The 16,911-nt window shown below is 40.5% G+C and overlaps 1 protein-coding gene across 2 annotated transcripts; it reads left to right on the plus strand.

The window, feature by feature from the left end:
• The first annotated feature begins 550 nt into the window (after nt 1-550).
• Nucleotides 551-12,664, plus strand: srsf3b (serine and arginine rich splicing factor 3b). 2 transcript variants are annotated; one of them, XR_009811857.2, is made up of 6 exons: nt 551-709; nt 4,084-4,294; nt 4,370-4,513; nt 6,319-6,762; nt 7,307-7,345; nt 7,418-7,504. XR_009811857.2 is itself a non-coding variant. In XM_061932868.2 (6 exons), the coding sequence occupies exons 2-6, from the start codon at nt 4,092-4,094 to the stop codon at nt 12,158-12,160; spliced, it is 501 nt and encodes a 166-aa protein (XP_061788852.1). In that variant the 5' UTR covers nt 551-709; nt 4,084-4,091; the 3' UTR covers nt 12,161-12,664. The 2 variants fall into 2 exon arrangements, 1 of the variants encoding a protein (XP_061788852.1); XM_061932868.2 differs by lacking the exon at nt 6,319-6,762 and adding an exon at nt 12,133-12,664.
• Nucleotides 12,665-16,911: the final 4,247 nt, after the last annotated feature.

Below are 16,911 nucleotides of genomic sequence, written 5' to 3' on the forward strand. Positions count from 1 at the left end.
TGGGTTTAACGTGGTTAGTGGAGCTCCCCCTGGAGTTGTGGTTATGGCGGTCATTTACGTTAAGGAAGTAGTTTGACATGTACTTCGGTATCAGGGAGGTGTAGCAGATTTTATAGACAAGGCTCAGTGCAAGTTGTTTTACTCTGTCCTCCACCCGTAGTTTGGGGACCCAAGGTTTAAAGTCATATCCAAAAATTGCGACAACAACTTTTTACTGTCAACTGAATTTCATTTTTAGTGATTTCTGCTGGTGGCGTGCCTACGGATTTTTTCAACGCAAAAAATGTGCCTTGGCTCAAAAAAGGTTGAAAAAAACTGCTCCACTGAACAAAACGCTGTTGTGTCGTCTGCAAATAATTATTGTTGGTTATAATAAGAATGATTTATATATAATGAGTGTGTACATACAGATATGCAGGTGTGTATATTAATATGACATTTGAATCAATGTACTGTATAAATAGTTTAGTCTGCGGGCCATTAAGTCACCATTCACATCCGAAGGAGGGCGGTAATGTACTAAATCAGCCAGCAACCGCCGTAAAACAACAAAAGAAGAAGAAGAAATACACAAAATGGCCCCGCCCCCACCAGAGTAGCTGGGTTGTCGATCGAAGCGCCATTTTCATAGACGAGCGGAACGCGGAAAGGGCAACATTGTGATAGAAGACGCGCCGACAAAACTTCACTCCGAAATACAACAAATACGGTTAGTTTTTGCAACAAATGTGCATGCATTATTCCTTCACAGCTTTGTGTTTTGTAATACTTGGTGCATTCACAGCAAAAGCAAATCAGCGTGAGCCATTGTTTTATTGGACTGCAGGCTAATGCTAGGCCTCGGCGGAGGCGGCGGCCATTTTAGCTATCCTGAGCTAGCCACTCTCTACTGCTAGTGTGGAATAGACACAATGATACACTATGGCGCAAGTTACATATTTAAGGGTACCGAGTGAGGGGTAATGGTTTAGTTGTATACAAAAACATTGTGTCGATGTATTTTCACCTCACTGAGACTCGGCCGTACAAGCTATTGTTAGTACTGTTTCAGCAGTAAGGTAGGCCCAGACCCTTTGCGTTCAAGACCAGTTCGTTTTGTGGTGAGAAATCTGCTTCCAAATCTTGTTTTGTACGAATTAAATCACATTTATGTATGATATGAAGCCCTGTGTCTTATGGAATTGTTCCAAATACTGTTGAAACACTTCCTGCTAAGCAAGAATTTGGTATCAATTGACTGCAGTTGCATGATATTGAAGTTAAGTTAAAGTTAAAGTACCAATGATTGTCACACACACACTAGGTGTGGTGAAATTTGTCCTCTGCATTTGACCTATCCCCTTGTTCACCCCCTGGGAGCAGTGGGCAGCAGCGGTGCCGCGCCCGGGAATCATTTTTGGTGATTTAACCCCCAATTCCAACCCTTGATGCTGAGTGCCAAGCAGGGAGGTAATGGGTCCCATTTTTATAGTCTTTGGTATGACTCGGCCGGGGTTTTAACTCACACCCTACCGATCTCAGGGCGGACACTCTAACCACTAGGCCACGAGCCTTGAAGCGATGTGTCTTAACTGTGGTGATTATTTTATAAACATTTATTTATAATATGCAACATTTACATACAATAATCAAAACAATTACAGAAACAGTATAAACAGCACCAGGCGGTTGCAGTGTTTCCCACAGGACAGGCATCTATTTGTGGTGGTGGGGTGGGGGGTGGCGGCGGCAGCGGCGATGACCAAGAAGAACGCGGAGTTGGAATATAATTACATTTTATGTACATATTTATATACAGATTTGAACAATTAGTGATTCACTGAAATATATTTATTAATTGTGGTTCTTACAAAAAATATATCTTATAAAATATAAAAGCTAAAATGTCTCTTAAAGCTCTGCCCCTTTAATTAGTGAATACTAAATAATTTAACATTAGCCTACTACTACAACCATATTATTTACCAGAAACATGAAGTGAAACAGAGGCAGAGGTGTCCTGCCACAGTCAGTCAACCTCCTCCTCCTCCTGCTGCTGCTGAACAGGTCGCACCTGTGGTCCGGACTGTAGGCCTACCTCCTCTCCAAGTCGAGCCCTTTTCGGCCGTTGAAAATATTTTTCTATACTCATCTGTGTGAAGGAGTGAACATCCAACATTAGAATTTATTACTAACGAGCAGAAGCGCTCTATGTACAGTGCCGTCTAACCTTAAGCGGCAGCAGCTCAACACATGCAGGGTTCAACGTTAAGGTTTTTTTCTACTTGCGTGACTTCTCAAATCTACTTGCCCCAATATTTTTACTTGTCCTGCCTAGGTTTTTTTCTGGCTGTGTAGTGCTCATGGCTTATATCTTACTAAAATTCTTCCTGTTGACTATTTACAACACTACACAGTAATTATTATTATTATCTATAATTACATTTAAATGGCATTGCATACATGTAAAATTAAATGCTATTTCACATTATTTGACCAGTAGCAGTTACACCCATCTGAACAGGTCAACCACCTGTTTAAAGCCCGATCACAGTTGAAATCTTGAAATGAAGGGCCTTTAATGGCCAAAACATTAACCTGGACAACATTTTAACAGCTGGTTGGCTCAGATTTTATTCTTTTCATTGCATTCACATGCTACAGTGGACAATTTAGCTTTAGTCCATGTGTGTTTATTGACAACAGGGCTGGACACGTTAGCTCGTCGGTGAAACGCTCGGTGAAATCGCGGATTAACGTTAAATATATGACGAGCCGCGAGCGATGCAGCTATAACCTATATCTACCTATAACACCTGTAAAAATGAAGCAATGCTAGCAAGCGTTAGCTAGCCGGCTATGAGCCACCAAGCTGCTAACTATCGCCAAAAGGCACCATTTAAGTTTTTTTCCCCATGGCATCCTGGATCAAGGCTTTCAGCAGCTTTTGGACGTTTGAGGTAGAAACGTAGGAAGCGCCATCATTATGAAAAGTAGCCGGCGAGTACTTTGATCCCATCCGTCCCTCTTCTTCTTCGTCTTCTTCTTCTTCTGGCCCACCAGGTGAATTAAGTGCTATTGGCGGAGTTACAATGCATAGTAGGCTACTGCCACCTACTGCACCGGAGGTGTAACTACAATCAACATTCACAGACAGTCCCATTGCTTTTATGAGCGGTCGAGCGAGTCAAAAGCCGAAAAATCAATTTGTGGCGGACGTAATTCTTTGGTGGCGGGCCGCCACAAATAAATGAATGTGTGGGAAACACTGGGTTGTGAACTCAAAGTAACTAAAATAGAATGCAAAATATATATATATATATATGTAACAAAATGTAAAGCCATAGGCTCACACAAGTTCCGTAAATAATCCAAATTTGGAACACAGCATCATCGTTTTCACTGCCTTTTGGTTGTTCGAGATAGAGCGCGTTTTAAAGTAGAGTTCCAATTATTTTTTTAAAGGCACAAAAAACAGTTCAGGTATTGAGAATACTGCGTTTCATTTACTTTGGAAGTCGGAGCTGGGAATTACGTCACAGCCGAGTTGTTAGCGTTCCAGTTAGGTCGGAAATCAAAATGGCCATATCCACAATAACCATTTTTGCGCTTGTCTTGTCTGAGTATAAACAACTTATGGGACAATATGCACTCTTTCTGCAACCTTCAAACACGGTGGATGAAGAGGAAGCACAGACTATACTGCTAGCTATACAGAACGTACATAACACACAAAATAAATGTAGTTTACACTACAATTGACGATACCATATATAAATGTACAATATGCCTTATTTACAGCGACCAAAACTAAACAGACGTGCTAATAATGGATATAGAAGCTGATATCATAGTGAACATCCAGAGCAGCCATCTTTAAAACAACAAACTTAGGGGTGATGGGAATGCTATGACTTTCCAAGTCGGAAATCCGGGCATTCTAGTTGAAATTCCGACTAGTGACTCGTAAATTTAGACTTCCCAGTAAAAGAAATGGAATGCACCATTATAACCGTTGTGCCCATTTGATTGATGCGCATGTCAGTTAACCTGGATTCAAACTTAAAAGTCTGTTTCTCTTTTTTTTCCTTTTTCCATGTTTAGATCCAGCCATGCATCGTGAATGTCCACTTGACTGCAAGGTCTACGTTGGGAATCTTGGGAACAATGGAAACAAGACCGAGTTAGAAAGATCTTTTAGTTACTATGGGCCTCTTCGCAGCGTATGGGTGGCGAGGAACCCACCAGGCTTTGCCTTTGTCGAATTTGAAGACCCCAGAGATGCTGTTGATGCCGTGCGCGAGCTTGATGGGAGGTAGGAAGTGACGGCCTGCAGCTAAATCTGACACAATAATGAGAATATTCATTGGCAATGTGTGCTGCTTTCCAGAACTTTATGCGGTTGCCGTGTACGAGTGGAGCTGTCCAATGGCGAGAAGCGGAGCCGCAGCCGCGGGGCCCCCCCTTCGTGGAGCCGACGCCCTCGAGAACGAGATGACTACAGGCGACGTAGCAGCCCACCGCCACGGCGAAGGTGACCTGGAAAATGTTTTGTCATTGGCCAATCAAAAGCAATTTGTATTTGAAACTTGACAAACGCTGCTACCCCCTCTCACTCAAAGTATTCTTCCTGGCAGTAAGATTTTCCCAAATAAGGGCTAGTGTTTTGTAATTATTCAGAATTTTTTGTCTTGCTATACGTAAGGCTCATAACATTTTATAGAGACAAATAGTTATATACTTGATTACAATAGACGCGCCTATTTTTGTAATCCCCGCAAAGTGAACACAAGTTGTGTACTTATTTAATCAAATTCTTCACAAAATGTTGTCACCACCGTTTTTTAAATTGGTATTCAAATTTTTGCGCTTATTGATAATGGTAATTATATATATATATATATATATATATATATCTCATTCAAAGGTCAGATAAAACTCATGGCTGTTGCTAATCTTGTAATGATGTATTCACAATATATGACTGCTAATATTCAATGGTAATTGTATTCAAGGGTAGATGTTAAACCAATAAACACCCCTTGTCGACACTTTATAGTTTATTTTTACAGAAACAAAGTATATATTATTTCCTGAAATGTATCAGTTATACAGAAGCTATTTGCAAAGGTAGCCTTCTCAAACACCCAGCGTGAAATAACTAAAGATAGATACATCCATACAAATGTCCCAAAAAGGCCTATTTTAGTACCAAAACCCTACTGTATTTTTCGGATTATAAATCGCTCCGGAGTATAAATCGCACCAGCCGAAAATGCATAATAAAGAAGGGAAAAAACATATATAAGTCACACGAGAGTATAAGTCGCATTTTTGGGGAAAATGTATTTGATAAAATCCAACACCAAGAATAGAAATTTTAAAGGCAATTTAAAATAAATAAAGAATGGTGAACAACAGGCTGAATAAGTGTACGTTATATGATGCAAAGTAATTTATATTAATCTCCTTGGCAACTACCTGGGCGTAATTTCACACTTTAATCGCTCCAGAGTATAAATCGCACCCCCGGCCAAACTATGAAAAAAAAAAGCGATTTATAATCTTAAAAATACGGTATATGCCTCAATTATTGAATACATTTTAAAAGTTATTGCAAAAAATGAAATCTTTGCATTTTAAAGCGTAGGGGGGAAATGGTGAATATGCGGGGGAGCAAATGCCGAACTGTGGATAGGTGGGTATTGACTGTCTTTTGACCTGAATATAAGTGGATTAAAAAAAGTTAATTTCTACTAGGAAAAAAGTCGATTCGTATATGAAAGGAAGTCTGAGCTTTTCATGCAATCACTCATCGTGAAAATAAAAATAATAGCTCCAATGGTAGAGCGGTTGTCCAGAAACTTCAGTTTTTGGTATGAATCTTGCTACTGCCATCGTATCCTTTGGCAAGACCCTTAGCCACACTGGTGTAGGAATGTGTGTGGCACGATTCCTAATCTAATTGGGGGTTTCCTGGGTAAATAAGGGTTACAAAAAATATATTACTGTTGCAAAAACTGGTATAAAAAAGGGTCTTATCGTCAGAATTGTCTTCTATTGGAGTCGGCACATTTTTTTACTTTCAATGAGCATTACGGGTGATTGGTGATCACTTTGCGGGGACTACACATAATCTGTAACAGTTTTCGAAGTTTAAATATGGCTTGTAAGGCCTAGATTCTGCTTAGCAGTTCACTCTTGAGCTTTCTTCCATAACTGAAGTAAAGCCACTTTTTTCATTAGTGGGGATAAGAGTGGAAAATGTGATGCTTTCCTTTTTGTTTGAGGATGCTTTTTATTTTTCATCTATATTAATAAGAATGAAACCCGTTGCAGAGCCACCACCATGCCTCTTCTCACCACCCTCAGAGTCAATCAACTAGTCCTCTTTCAGCATCATGTGACTGCTGACCATCGTGCCTCAATCAGCTTGGCCGGTGCTGTCACATGACCCAGGCACGGCCAGTCGTCAGGTTGCACCAGGCCATTGGTTCCTCATCATGCTCTTCTCAACCACCTCCTCCTTCAACCTTAACCCAAATGGCAGCGCCCGCCTCACATTCCAATCAGCATATCGCGTTTCCAAATGTCGACAACCTACCAACAGCAGCCTTCGGCTAACCAATTAAAGCAGGGAAAAAGTCCACAGCCAGCCCCCACCTGCCTGCCACCTTATCATCTCGCAGCATCTGGCCAGGTCTATTCAGCCAATTCTACCTACCCGGCCAACAGTCTGCCACCCTTTCGTCATATCTAGCTTGTTGAAAACCAAAAATACTAGTAAGTTTTCCTGCTTCATTCAGTTCACTGATAACAGTTTTACAAGTGAAGACAGAGCTGGGTTACAAAAGGTTGTTGTTTTTTAAATTATTATTTACATAAGTTTGTCATTTTGTCCTCACCCATTGCTATAGTTCCGTGTGTCAAAGGGTAAGGGGGTCCACCACCAAATGTCTGGAACTTTGTGTCCAGAGATTTGGATTGGAAGTTTTTGTCTCGGGGCTCTGAGCTCAGTTCTGTGCTTTAATCATATTCTAGCCTGTTTGTCAAGGTTTATTCCTTTCTATTTGCTTATGTTGCCTTTGTGACCGTCCACAGTGCAGTGTTCCATCCTCCGGTTTGTTGAGGCACATCTTAATCTGCTAGAATAACTAACATAGTTCATGGATGCACATTGTACTGTGGCTGAAGATTTCAATATAGCTCCATGCCAGTAGTTGAATTTTTACTTAAACAAGCCTTGTTGATGGAAGCCCGCATACCAGCGTGCGATGGCGGATGTATCAGTTGAGGTTCTTAACATCTTCACATTTTCCCTGCACAGATCTCCACGCAGGAGGAGCTTTAGTCGTAGTCGCAGCAGGTAAGTCACAAACTGGTTGATTATGCATCATATGGTTGAAAGTTGCTCTGAAATTTAGATGTTTTTGTGCAGGTCTTTCTCACGAGACAGGAGAAGGGAGCGGTCCGCTTCCCGGGACAGGAACCACAAACCTTCAAGGTCCTTCTCTCGATCAAGGAGGTAATATACCAACAATGGAGGATGCTCTTTGTACATCGTTCGATGCATGACACTTATGTTGCACTATTCTGCCAAAAATATAAATATTGGTTCTCTGGGGTGGTTTTTGCTTTAGATTTAAAGAAATCGTTTTATTTCATTATTATTAGACTCTTTGTTGTCCCCTGCTTTAAATAATTTACCACTGGAAGGACAGTTTACAGGGAAAAAGAAAAAAGTGAAAATTATCCTTTAAGTCATAAATTTGGCATGCTCACAATGGTACAGATAACACACAGAATGGTCTGTTTTTGAAACGGTTCATTGTCAATACTTTTTTTTTCTATCAGAAATGTATATTTTGCTTGTCAGCAAAGACTGCATTTTGAGGCAAGCAAAGTTATCAATGGTGTAATGAATACTATTAAGAATTTTCTTAAGTTAACCGTGACTAAAACACTCTCGTATGGTAAATGTCTTTGTATTACTTGACTACCGGTACTTGAATATACCAGTGCTTTTCATTAGTAGTTTGGCAGCAGGACACACCTTAAGGGCAAGCGGTGACCCAAACTGCAGATCTTTATTACCTCAAATATCTTATACCGTATTTTCCGCACTATAAGCCGCCCCGGGTTATTAGCCGCACCTTCAATGAATGGCATATTTCAAAACTTTGTCCACCTATAAGCCGCCCCGGGTTATAAGCCGCGCCTACGCTGCGCTAAAGGGAATGTCAAAAAAACAGTCGGATAGGTCAGTCAAACTTTAATATTATATTACAAACCAGCGTTCTAACAACTCTGTTCACCCCCAAAATGTAATGTGCAAATGTGCAATCACAAAAATAGTAACACTCAAATTAGTGCAGAGCAATAGTAACATCAATAACTCAACGTTGCTCGAACGTTAATGTCACACAACACACAAAATAAAGATTTAAAGCTCACTTTCTGAAATTATTCCTCATCCATAAATCCCTTGAATTCTTCTTCATTGTCTGAATTAAAAAGTTGGGCGAATACGGCATCCAAAATGGCCGGCTCCGTCTCGTCGAAGTCATCAGAGTCAATGTCGCTGTTGTTGTCCAGCAGTTCCGTGAATCCTGCCTTCCGGAAAGCTCGGACCACAGTTGAGACCGATATATCCGCCAGGCATTTACAATCCACTGGCAGATGTTGGCGTATGTCGTCCGGCGCTGTCTCTCTGTCTTAGTGGCGCAGGTCATCTTGTTGCTTCCTCTACCTACGCACCATTGATTCATTTATGTTCAATTCTCTCGCTGCTGCTCTATTTCCGTGTTCTACTGCGTGACTTATTGCCTTGAGTTTGAATTCTGCGTTGTACGCGTGTCTCTTAATAGGAGCCATTTTGTGGTCTTTACAGATGTAAACACACAAATGAAATGAAACGCAATATCCGGGGGCTTCTTCTTCTACGGGGGCGGGTGGTTGCTTACAGTAGAAGAAGAAGCGCTTCCTCTTCTATGGGGGCGGGTGCTTACCTTGGCGGTTGCTTACCATAGAAGAAGAAGCGCTTCCTCTTCTACGGGGAAAAAAGATGGCGGCTGTTTACCGTAGTTGCGAGACCTAAACTTTATGAAAATGAATATTAATATTAATCCATATATAAGGCGCACCGGGTTATAAGCCGCACTGTCAGCTTTTGAGAAAATTTGTGGTTTTTAGGCGCGGCTTATAGTGCGGAAAATACGGTATGTAATGAAGAAACAGCTACCGTATTTTCCGCACTATAAGGCGCACCGGATTATTAGCCGCACCTTCAATGAATTACATATTTCATAACTTTGTCCACCAATAAGCCGCCCCGGATTATAAGCCGCGCCTACGCTGCGCTAAAGGGAATGTCAAAAAAACAGTCAGATAGTTCAGTCAAACTTTAATAATATATTGAAAACCAGCGTTCTAACAACTCTGTCCCAAAATGTACGCAAATGTGCAATCACAAACATAGTAAAATTCAAAATGGTGTAGAGCAATAGCAACATAATGTTGCTCGAACGTTAATGTCACAACACACAAAATAAACATAGCGCTCACCTTCTGAAGTTATTCTTCATTCGTAAATCCTTCGAATTCTTCGTCTTCGGTGTCCGAATTGAAAAGTTGCGCAAGCGTGGGATCCAAAATGGCCGGTTCTGTCTCGTCGAAGTCATCGGAGTCAGTGTCGCTGTTGTTGTCCAGTAGTTCTGTGAATCCTGCCTTCCGGAAAGCTCGGACCACAGTTGTGACCGAAATATCTGCCCAGGCATTTACGATCCACTGGCAAATGTTGGCGTATGTCGTCCGGCGCTGTCTGCCCGTCTTAGTGAAGGTGTGTTCGCCTTCGGAGCTGTGTGAAAAAAGCCACCCGGCCTCTTCGCGTAAACTTCCCTTAACCACTCGCTCATCTTTTCTTCATCCATCCATCCCTTCGAGTTAGCTTTTATGATGACGCCGGCTGGAAAGGTCTCTTTTGGCAAGGTCTTCCTTTTGAATATCACCATGGGTGGAAGTTAGCATGGCAAGCTAGAACCACAGTGAAGGATGACTTCTCATTCCCTGTGGTGCGAATATTCACCGTACGTGCTCCCGTTCCACAGTGCGGTTCAGTTGCTGTGAAATACGGTAGTAATCCGTGTGCGGATGGAGAGATTGCGTCTTTTTATGAACCGGATCCTTGTCGCTTAGTAGGAGCCATTTTGTGGTCTTTACAGATGTAAACAGGAAATGAAACGTACGGTGATATCCGCGCGTTTTTTCTTCTTCTTCCGGGGGCGGGTGAAGCGCTTCCTGTTCTATGGGGGCGGGTGCTTTCCTTGGCGGTTGCTTGCGTAGAAGAAGAAGCGCTTCCTGTTCTACCGGGAAAAAAGATGGCGGCTGTTTACCGAAGTTGCGAGATCGAAACTTTATGAAAATGAATCGTAATAAAGCGCACCGGGTTATAAGGCGCACTGTCAGCTTTTGAGAAAATTTGTGGTTTTTAGGTGCGCCTTATAGTGCGGAAAATACGGTAAGTGCAGTTAGAATTTGAGGTAGTGCAGAAAAATGTATGCCATCATAAAATATGTTCACTGGTTATTTCAGGAGCAAGTTTAACAGCTTATGTGACAAACCCCAACTGTAAAGGTCTTTGGTACATGTTATATCTGAGGGGTTGAATTTAAGCAAACGCAACAAATAAAGTGTTATTAAAAATATTTAGATATAGAAAATATCGCTACCCACACAGCCGTACACAATGCAAAATTAATTCCATCCATTTTTTTACTGCTTGTCCCTCTTTACTAAACAAAAAACTGCAGTCCATGAGGAAAGATTTTCTCAACTTTCCGGTATTTTGCCGTGTACCGTTGCATCCCTACGCCACAGTATATTATGCGACAGTAGGGCTGGACAATTATTTAAATATTAATTTCGATTTTGGCTTCTCACGAGTATGAAAATACCATCCATCTATTTTCAATAATAATAAAAAAACACTTAATGGGCATGAAAATTCCGGAGCTTGTGACTATAACAGAGGAGCGAAAAAATGAGTGGGGGGGGAAACATCGCTACTAGAAGTTTGGGATGTCCCCATGGTTGCTATTTTTTGACACAGCACTAGTATGGCTAATTAATAATCACTACACAACAACAACGGCATGATTTCCGCATTCGTGCAACCATGGACGGAGTCACATAATCAGGGAAATTGAGATAAATGTAAGTAAAATGTTGTCATTGTTAGGAAAAGGAACATTTTTGGGAGTAAATGTGTCTGGTGGCGCTCATTTATCTCCTGCACACAACTGCTACTCGTTCTGATAAAAAATGTGAATGTCGAGACGATCGTTTGAAACGGCTACCAAACTACTAAATTAAAGCTAGCAAAAACAATCCATACACATCTCTTCTGCTTGTGTTGTTGTAACATTATTCATGTAACATCCGTGAACCAACAGTGGTCGCAACTTTCAAAATAAGGGTTTCAAAAAAGTACCATACACAAGCATAATGCACTTAAAGCACGTATTGATACATTTATAAAATGATTATACTTTGACCTAAAATACTGGTCAAAATTGTCCAAAGATTTATTGCACTAATACATTTAGGATCTTTGCATTTAATTAAACATTTTATCAAATTATATTTTACACAAAAAGCTCACTCTATGGTGGTAAAATAAGTGTAAATGGTAAAAAACAGAATTACAAACAAAACGGATACATTTTTTATATTGATATTTAAATTTATTGTTATTACTATTTTACTTGATGTGGTTTGTTACTTATTTATATTTTCGTTTTTTCAAACTATATTAAGTTGAGTTTTGCTGGTACAATAGTCGTGTTTTCAAATGAATGAATAACTGTAATTAATTGTGATTACAATATCAATCAAAAATAATCGTGATTATTATTTTTGCCATAATCATCCAGCTCAAATAGAAAAGTTCATTTATGCGAGTTTGCCCTGGCTGCGGAGCCCTGCTAGGGGGAAGGAAGTGTCTGCTGCCATGCCAACAAAGGTGCAGTGTTTGTGATGCAGCTCATCAAATAAATAAATAAAACTGTTTAGACGTTAGATGGCATCTTACTGTCAATTAGTGTGTGCAGCATTACTTACCACCTTGAATTAATTTCTTGTTTCTTTTGTCCGCAGTCGCTCCAGATCAAATGACAGGAAGTAGAGCGGGAAGTGAGTGGAAGAAAACTGTAATGTTTTGACATTTTCACATGGACATTTGTGTAGTTTTTTTTTAATCAGTCAAGATTTTTAGTCCCAACACCATCAATTTAGTATGGATGTCCTGGAAAAAAAAGTGCACCACCGAGCATTCCATTTCACCAGTTATATTTACTACTTGTTCTTATTTGCCTTTTTTGTAAATGGATATTAACAGTTTGCCACATAGTAGGAGTTCATGTTTTATGTTGCTTGGTAAGAAACCTTAACGTTTTATCTAGAAAGCCAACTCGTGTTCACCGTGTGACTTTCTTACTTCACAGTGAAGGTTTCCATCTGTGCTTGTTAGTCGTTCTTTTTCTTTCTTTTTTTAAACAAGGCAGACAGATTGCTTAAGATATGGAACACACCTGAATCGTAAATTACAGGATGTATTTTTGTGTACACGTTTCATTCCTTTGATACGATTTGAAATTGTCTCTCAATTAAACAAAATGGTGGTTTAAAACACGTTTCATAGCATTTCCTCTCTTAGGCTAAGTCCAATAATAAATATGTGGCTTAGTACAGTGGTCCCCGTCCCTGACACATTTGCTACCGGGTTGCACATAAACAATTGATTCATAAACTACCGCATTTTCTCCGACATTGCTTTTGCCTGTCCCACCAAATGCACCAATGAGTTTATTAATAGATGATTATTACAACTCCAGCGTTATAGGGAGTTGATTTTTCATGCTAATTTTTGGCTGTTTTTATCAGCCACATGTGGGAAGCCGGCCTGTGAAAATAATGCATACATTAAACCGTTCCCTGAAGGAAAAAAGTTGGGGACCCCTGGCCTAGAGTATATAGTATTGTATGTTCCGTTTATTCTCCACTGAGGGCACTGTGTATTGGGGTAGGCCAAAAGCTGCTGTGTCACTGTTAGGTTACCTTTGCAGCACAAGGCTGCATGGCCATTTTTACTAAGTTTAATTTCCAGTTGTGACAAATATAGACACTATGTTTGTTAAATCAGTTCTTTTAAATAGTTAATGGTAATGTGGTGTTTTGTTGGTTTACATTATAATGGACAACAACTTTTTAAATTGACAAAAACACAATGGTCTGACACTGATACTGCCCTTGGTGTCTATGTTCAATATTTGGAGCTCTAGTCTGCTCCAGTGTAGAGCTGTCTTGTCGAGTCTTGAGCTTCACAATCTATCCAACCATCTTCAGTTCATGCCAAAGACTAGATAAAACAGCACTTGTCTGTGCTCCAGACATTTATTTTGGTAACATTTGGGGCTATGTTACACAATGTTGACTTTAAATGCACTGATACTTTGCTTACAAAATGCTACTCCAATATCCTTAGGACATTGAATGGATCACAACTGGAAGCCAAGTTTCATAAATGTATCCGCCCATCTTCAGTTCATTTTCAAGACAGCCCTAGTCTGGAGCACAGATTAAACATGAATGGATCGCAAATGAAATGTGCAGGTTGTCTTTGACAGTATTGCCTTTCACCAAAGCCTAATCAATTAATTAGATATTTTTCAGTTGATGCTCAAGAGTAAGATTATGTAGAGGACAACTTTAGCTGTCTAGATAAAACATCTCTTGTCTCTGCTGAAGACTCATCCAAGCAGGCTATATTAAATTCAAGCTCAAAACTAGAATAGACAGTTGTAGTGTCAGAGACTTTATCTTGAATAAATGAAAAACTAGACTAAATAGGACTGCACTAATCTTGCACTAGACCAGAGAATAGAGCTGGAGCTCCGGTAGATTACATCGAGTTCAAGTGAGATAGGACAGCTCAAGCCTCTAGTGCAGGGTTCGGGAACTTTTTTTGGCTGAGAGCCATGAAAGCCAAATATTTTAAAATGTATTTCCGTGAGAGCCATAAAATATTTTTTTTAACACTAAATGCGTGTATTTTTAAGTAAGACTAACATTTTTAGAGTATAATAAGTCTCATTCTTTTTAATAACATTGTTATTCTGAAGCTAACCAATAATAAATAAAATACTTCTTACCATTAATGCGACTTCTTGAACAGGTGCGGTAGAAAACGGATGGGTGGATTAAAATGCATGAGGTTTTATATTTTGAACTTTTTTTAACACTGTGATTACCAGCGGAATTATTCAGTACTTATCCTGTTAAGTAATGTCAGCTAAGATTTATCAGAGCGCCAGATGCAGTCATCAAAAGAGCCACATCTGGCTCGAGAGCCATAGGTTCCCTAACCCTGCTCTAGTGCTTGACTAGAGCTGTCCTATCAAGTCTTGAGCTAAATACAATGTATCAAAGTGTCATTTATCCAACCATCTTCAGCTCGAGCTCAAGTAGGACAGCTCTAGTCTTAAGCAGTGATTCAGACTAGATAGGACAGCTTTAGTTTGGAGCAGATGCTAGAGCTGTTATATCTATTGAGCATGAACTGAAGATAGTGAAACGAATTGATGCAATGCAGATTCTATTTGCAATCAATTCAATGCTCTAAGAAAATTAAACCAGGGTAGACACTTTGTTTGCACAGTATTAGTGAATTTAACGTCAACATTGGTTGGATGTCAAGATGGCCTGTTAGTCTGTAGTATGCCTCAAAAATATATTTTGCCAGACATACACACGTCTAAAGTTGCTTTTACTCAGAGGCATCTCAAGGACAAAAGATCCAACAACGATTTCAACGATACCAGTGGAGATACTAGCAAGACACATACATGCTAATCCACCTGGCATGGCACAAATCAACCAGTGCCGGTGTGTGGACCTGGTTTAGGAAGTGGCCGTTCAGAACATCACTACCAGCTCTGATCCTGACAAACGTGAGATCGTTAAGGAACAAAATTGATTAACTATTCCCCCCCACCCATACCAACAAAGACTACACTGAATTATCCGCCATATGTTTTACTGAGACCTGGCTAGACCTTAATGTGCCTGATCAGGCCATAACGCCATTCGGCTTCATTCTCCATCGAGCTAACAAGTCAGTGGAGCTGTCAAAGAAATCTACTTTTTGGTAAACCGGCGATGGTGCAACAACTCTTCAGAATTTCTGCTTTCCCTACCTGGAATATATCAGTGTTAAATGCAGACCCTACTATGACCCAAGAGTATTTACATCGGCTATTCTCATTGACATATACCATCCCACCATCAGCGAACGTCAACACAGCCATATCAGAACTCTCTGCCTCTATATCTTCTGTAGAAACCCAGATGCAGTTGTCCTTGTTCTTGGCGACCTACTACACTAGCCTGTCTGTGGAACTCCCCAACTACGCCCAACAGTGCATCTGCACAAGTAGGGGGGAAAACACGTGGCAATGAAAGACGCTTGCCATTAATTCCTGCAGGCACCGATGGGTGGATCAGATCATGCGGTACGCCTTCTCATGCCAAAGTACAAACAGAAGCTTAAGTCCACCTGTGTAAAATCCAATACTGTTAAATGTTGGTCCAACAATGCCATCGAGACTACAAGGCTGCCTTGAGTGTACTGATAGGGACAACTTCATTGCAGCTGCTGGCAACCTGAACAAGCTGACACTGTGACGTCATGTCAACTTTTGTGTGACCACCAAAACAAAAACACTTGGCAATAACAAACTAGTTCACAAACATGCTATTGTTACGGTAAAATAAAAACTGAGCCAATCTCTGGCAATAACGACCAATGTAAAAGTGTTCAAAACGGACTACAATCAGCGATCAAGAAAGCGTAATTCTCATACCTACAGAGTGCAACAGCAAACCGCTTCCAACGAATCCAGAGCCACCTGGAGAAAGTTGAAAAGCATTAAAAAAATGTTTTTAAAAGTCTGCACCTGCAATTGATACTGGCAATGATCTCCCAAATACACTCAACCAATTTAACACCAGATTTGAACAGTTATCAGTCTCCACCATCCACCCTCCCCCCACCACGTTGTGCCATCTAGGAGGAGGAAGTGAGGGCCCTTCACTAAGAACAAAATAAATAAAGCTCCAGATCCTGATTGAATTAATAAGTCTTAAGTTATGTGCTGCTCAACTTGCCCCTATTTTCACTTGCATTTTCAAATCAGTCTCTCATCCAGTGTATGGTACTAAAATGATTTAAGTCTCCATTGTCATCCCTGTTCCTAAATCAAACATTTTGTGCCTAAATAACTACAGAACCATTGTACTGACATGTGATAATGAAATCATTTGAATGATTTGTTTTACCACACTTAAACATGACAACTCCAATGTTGGACAATTATAAATTTTGCATACCGTGCCAATAGATGCGTTGTCAACCTTGCACATCATACAATACTGCAGCACCCGGAGAACCCCAACACTTGCGCCCGCATTCTGTTTATTGATTTCAGATGCGCTTTCAATACAATCAACCCAGCCAATCTTCTAAATAAACTCCAAGAAATGAACATTCATTGAATCCTGAACATACCATATGCCACTGGATTTACATTTTTTTTCTCCTCAAGGACAGAGTCAGGATCAGCAGTGGCCTATCTGGACCTCTGAACCTTAGCACCGGGCCCCTAGGGCTGCGTTCTGTCTCTATGGCTTTTCTCTCTGTACACAAATAACCTGAACTCCACCCACAACTACCATATGCCACTGGATTTACATTTTTTTTCTCCTCAAGGACAGAGTCAGGATCAGCAGTGGCCTATCTGGACCTCTGAACCTTAGCACCGGGCCCCTAGGGCTGCGTTCTGTCTCTATGGCTTTTCTCTCTGTACACAAATAACCTGA

The sequence above is a fragment of the Nerophis lumbriciformis genome, linkage group LG38, assembly GCF_033978685.3.
Source record: "Nerophis lumbriciformis linkage group LG38, RoL_Nlum_v2.1, whole genome shotgun sequence".
NCBI lineage: Eukaryota > Metazoa > Chordata > Actinopteri > Syngnathiformes > Syngnathidae > Nerophis > Nerophis lumbriciformis.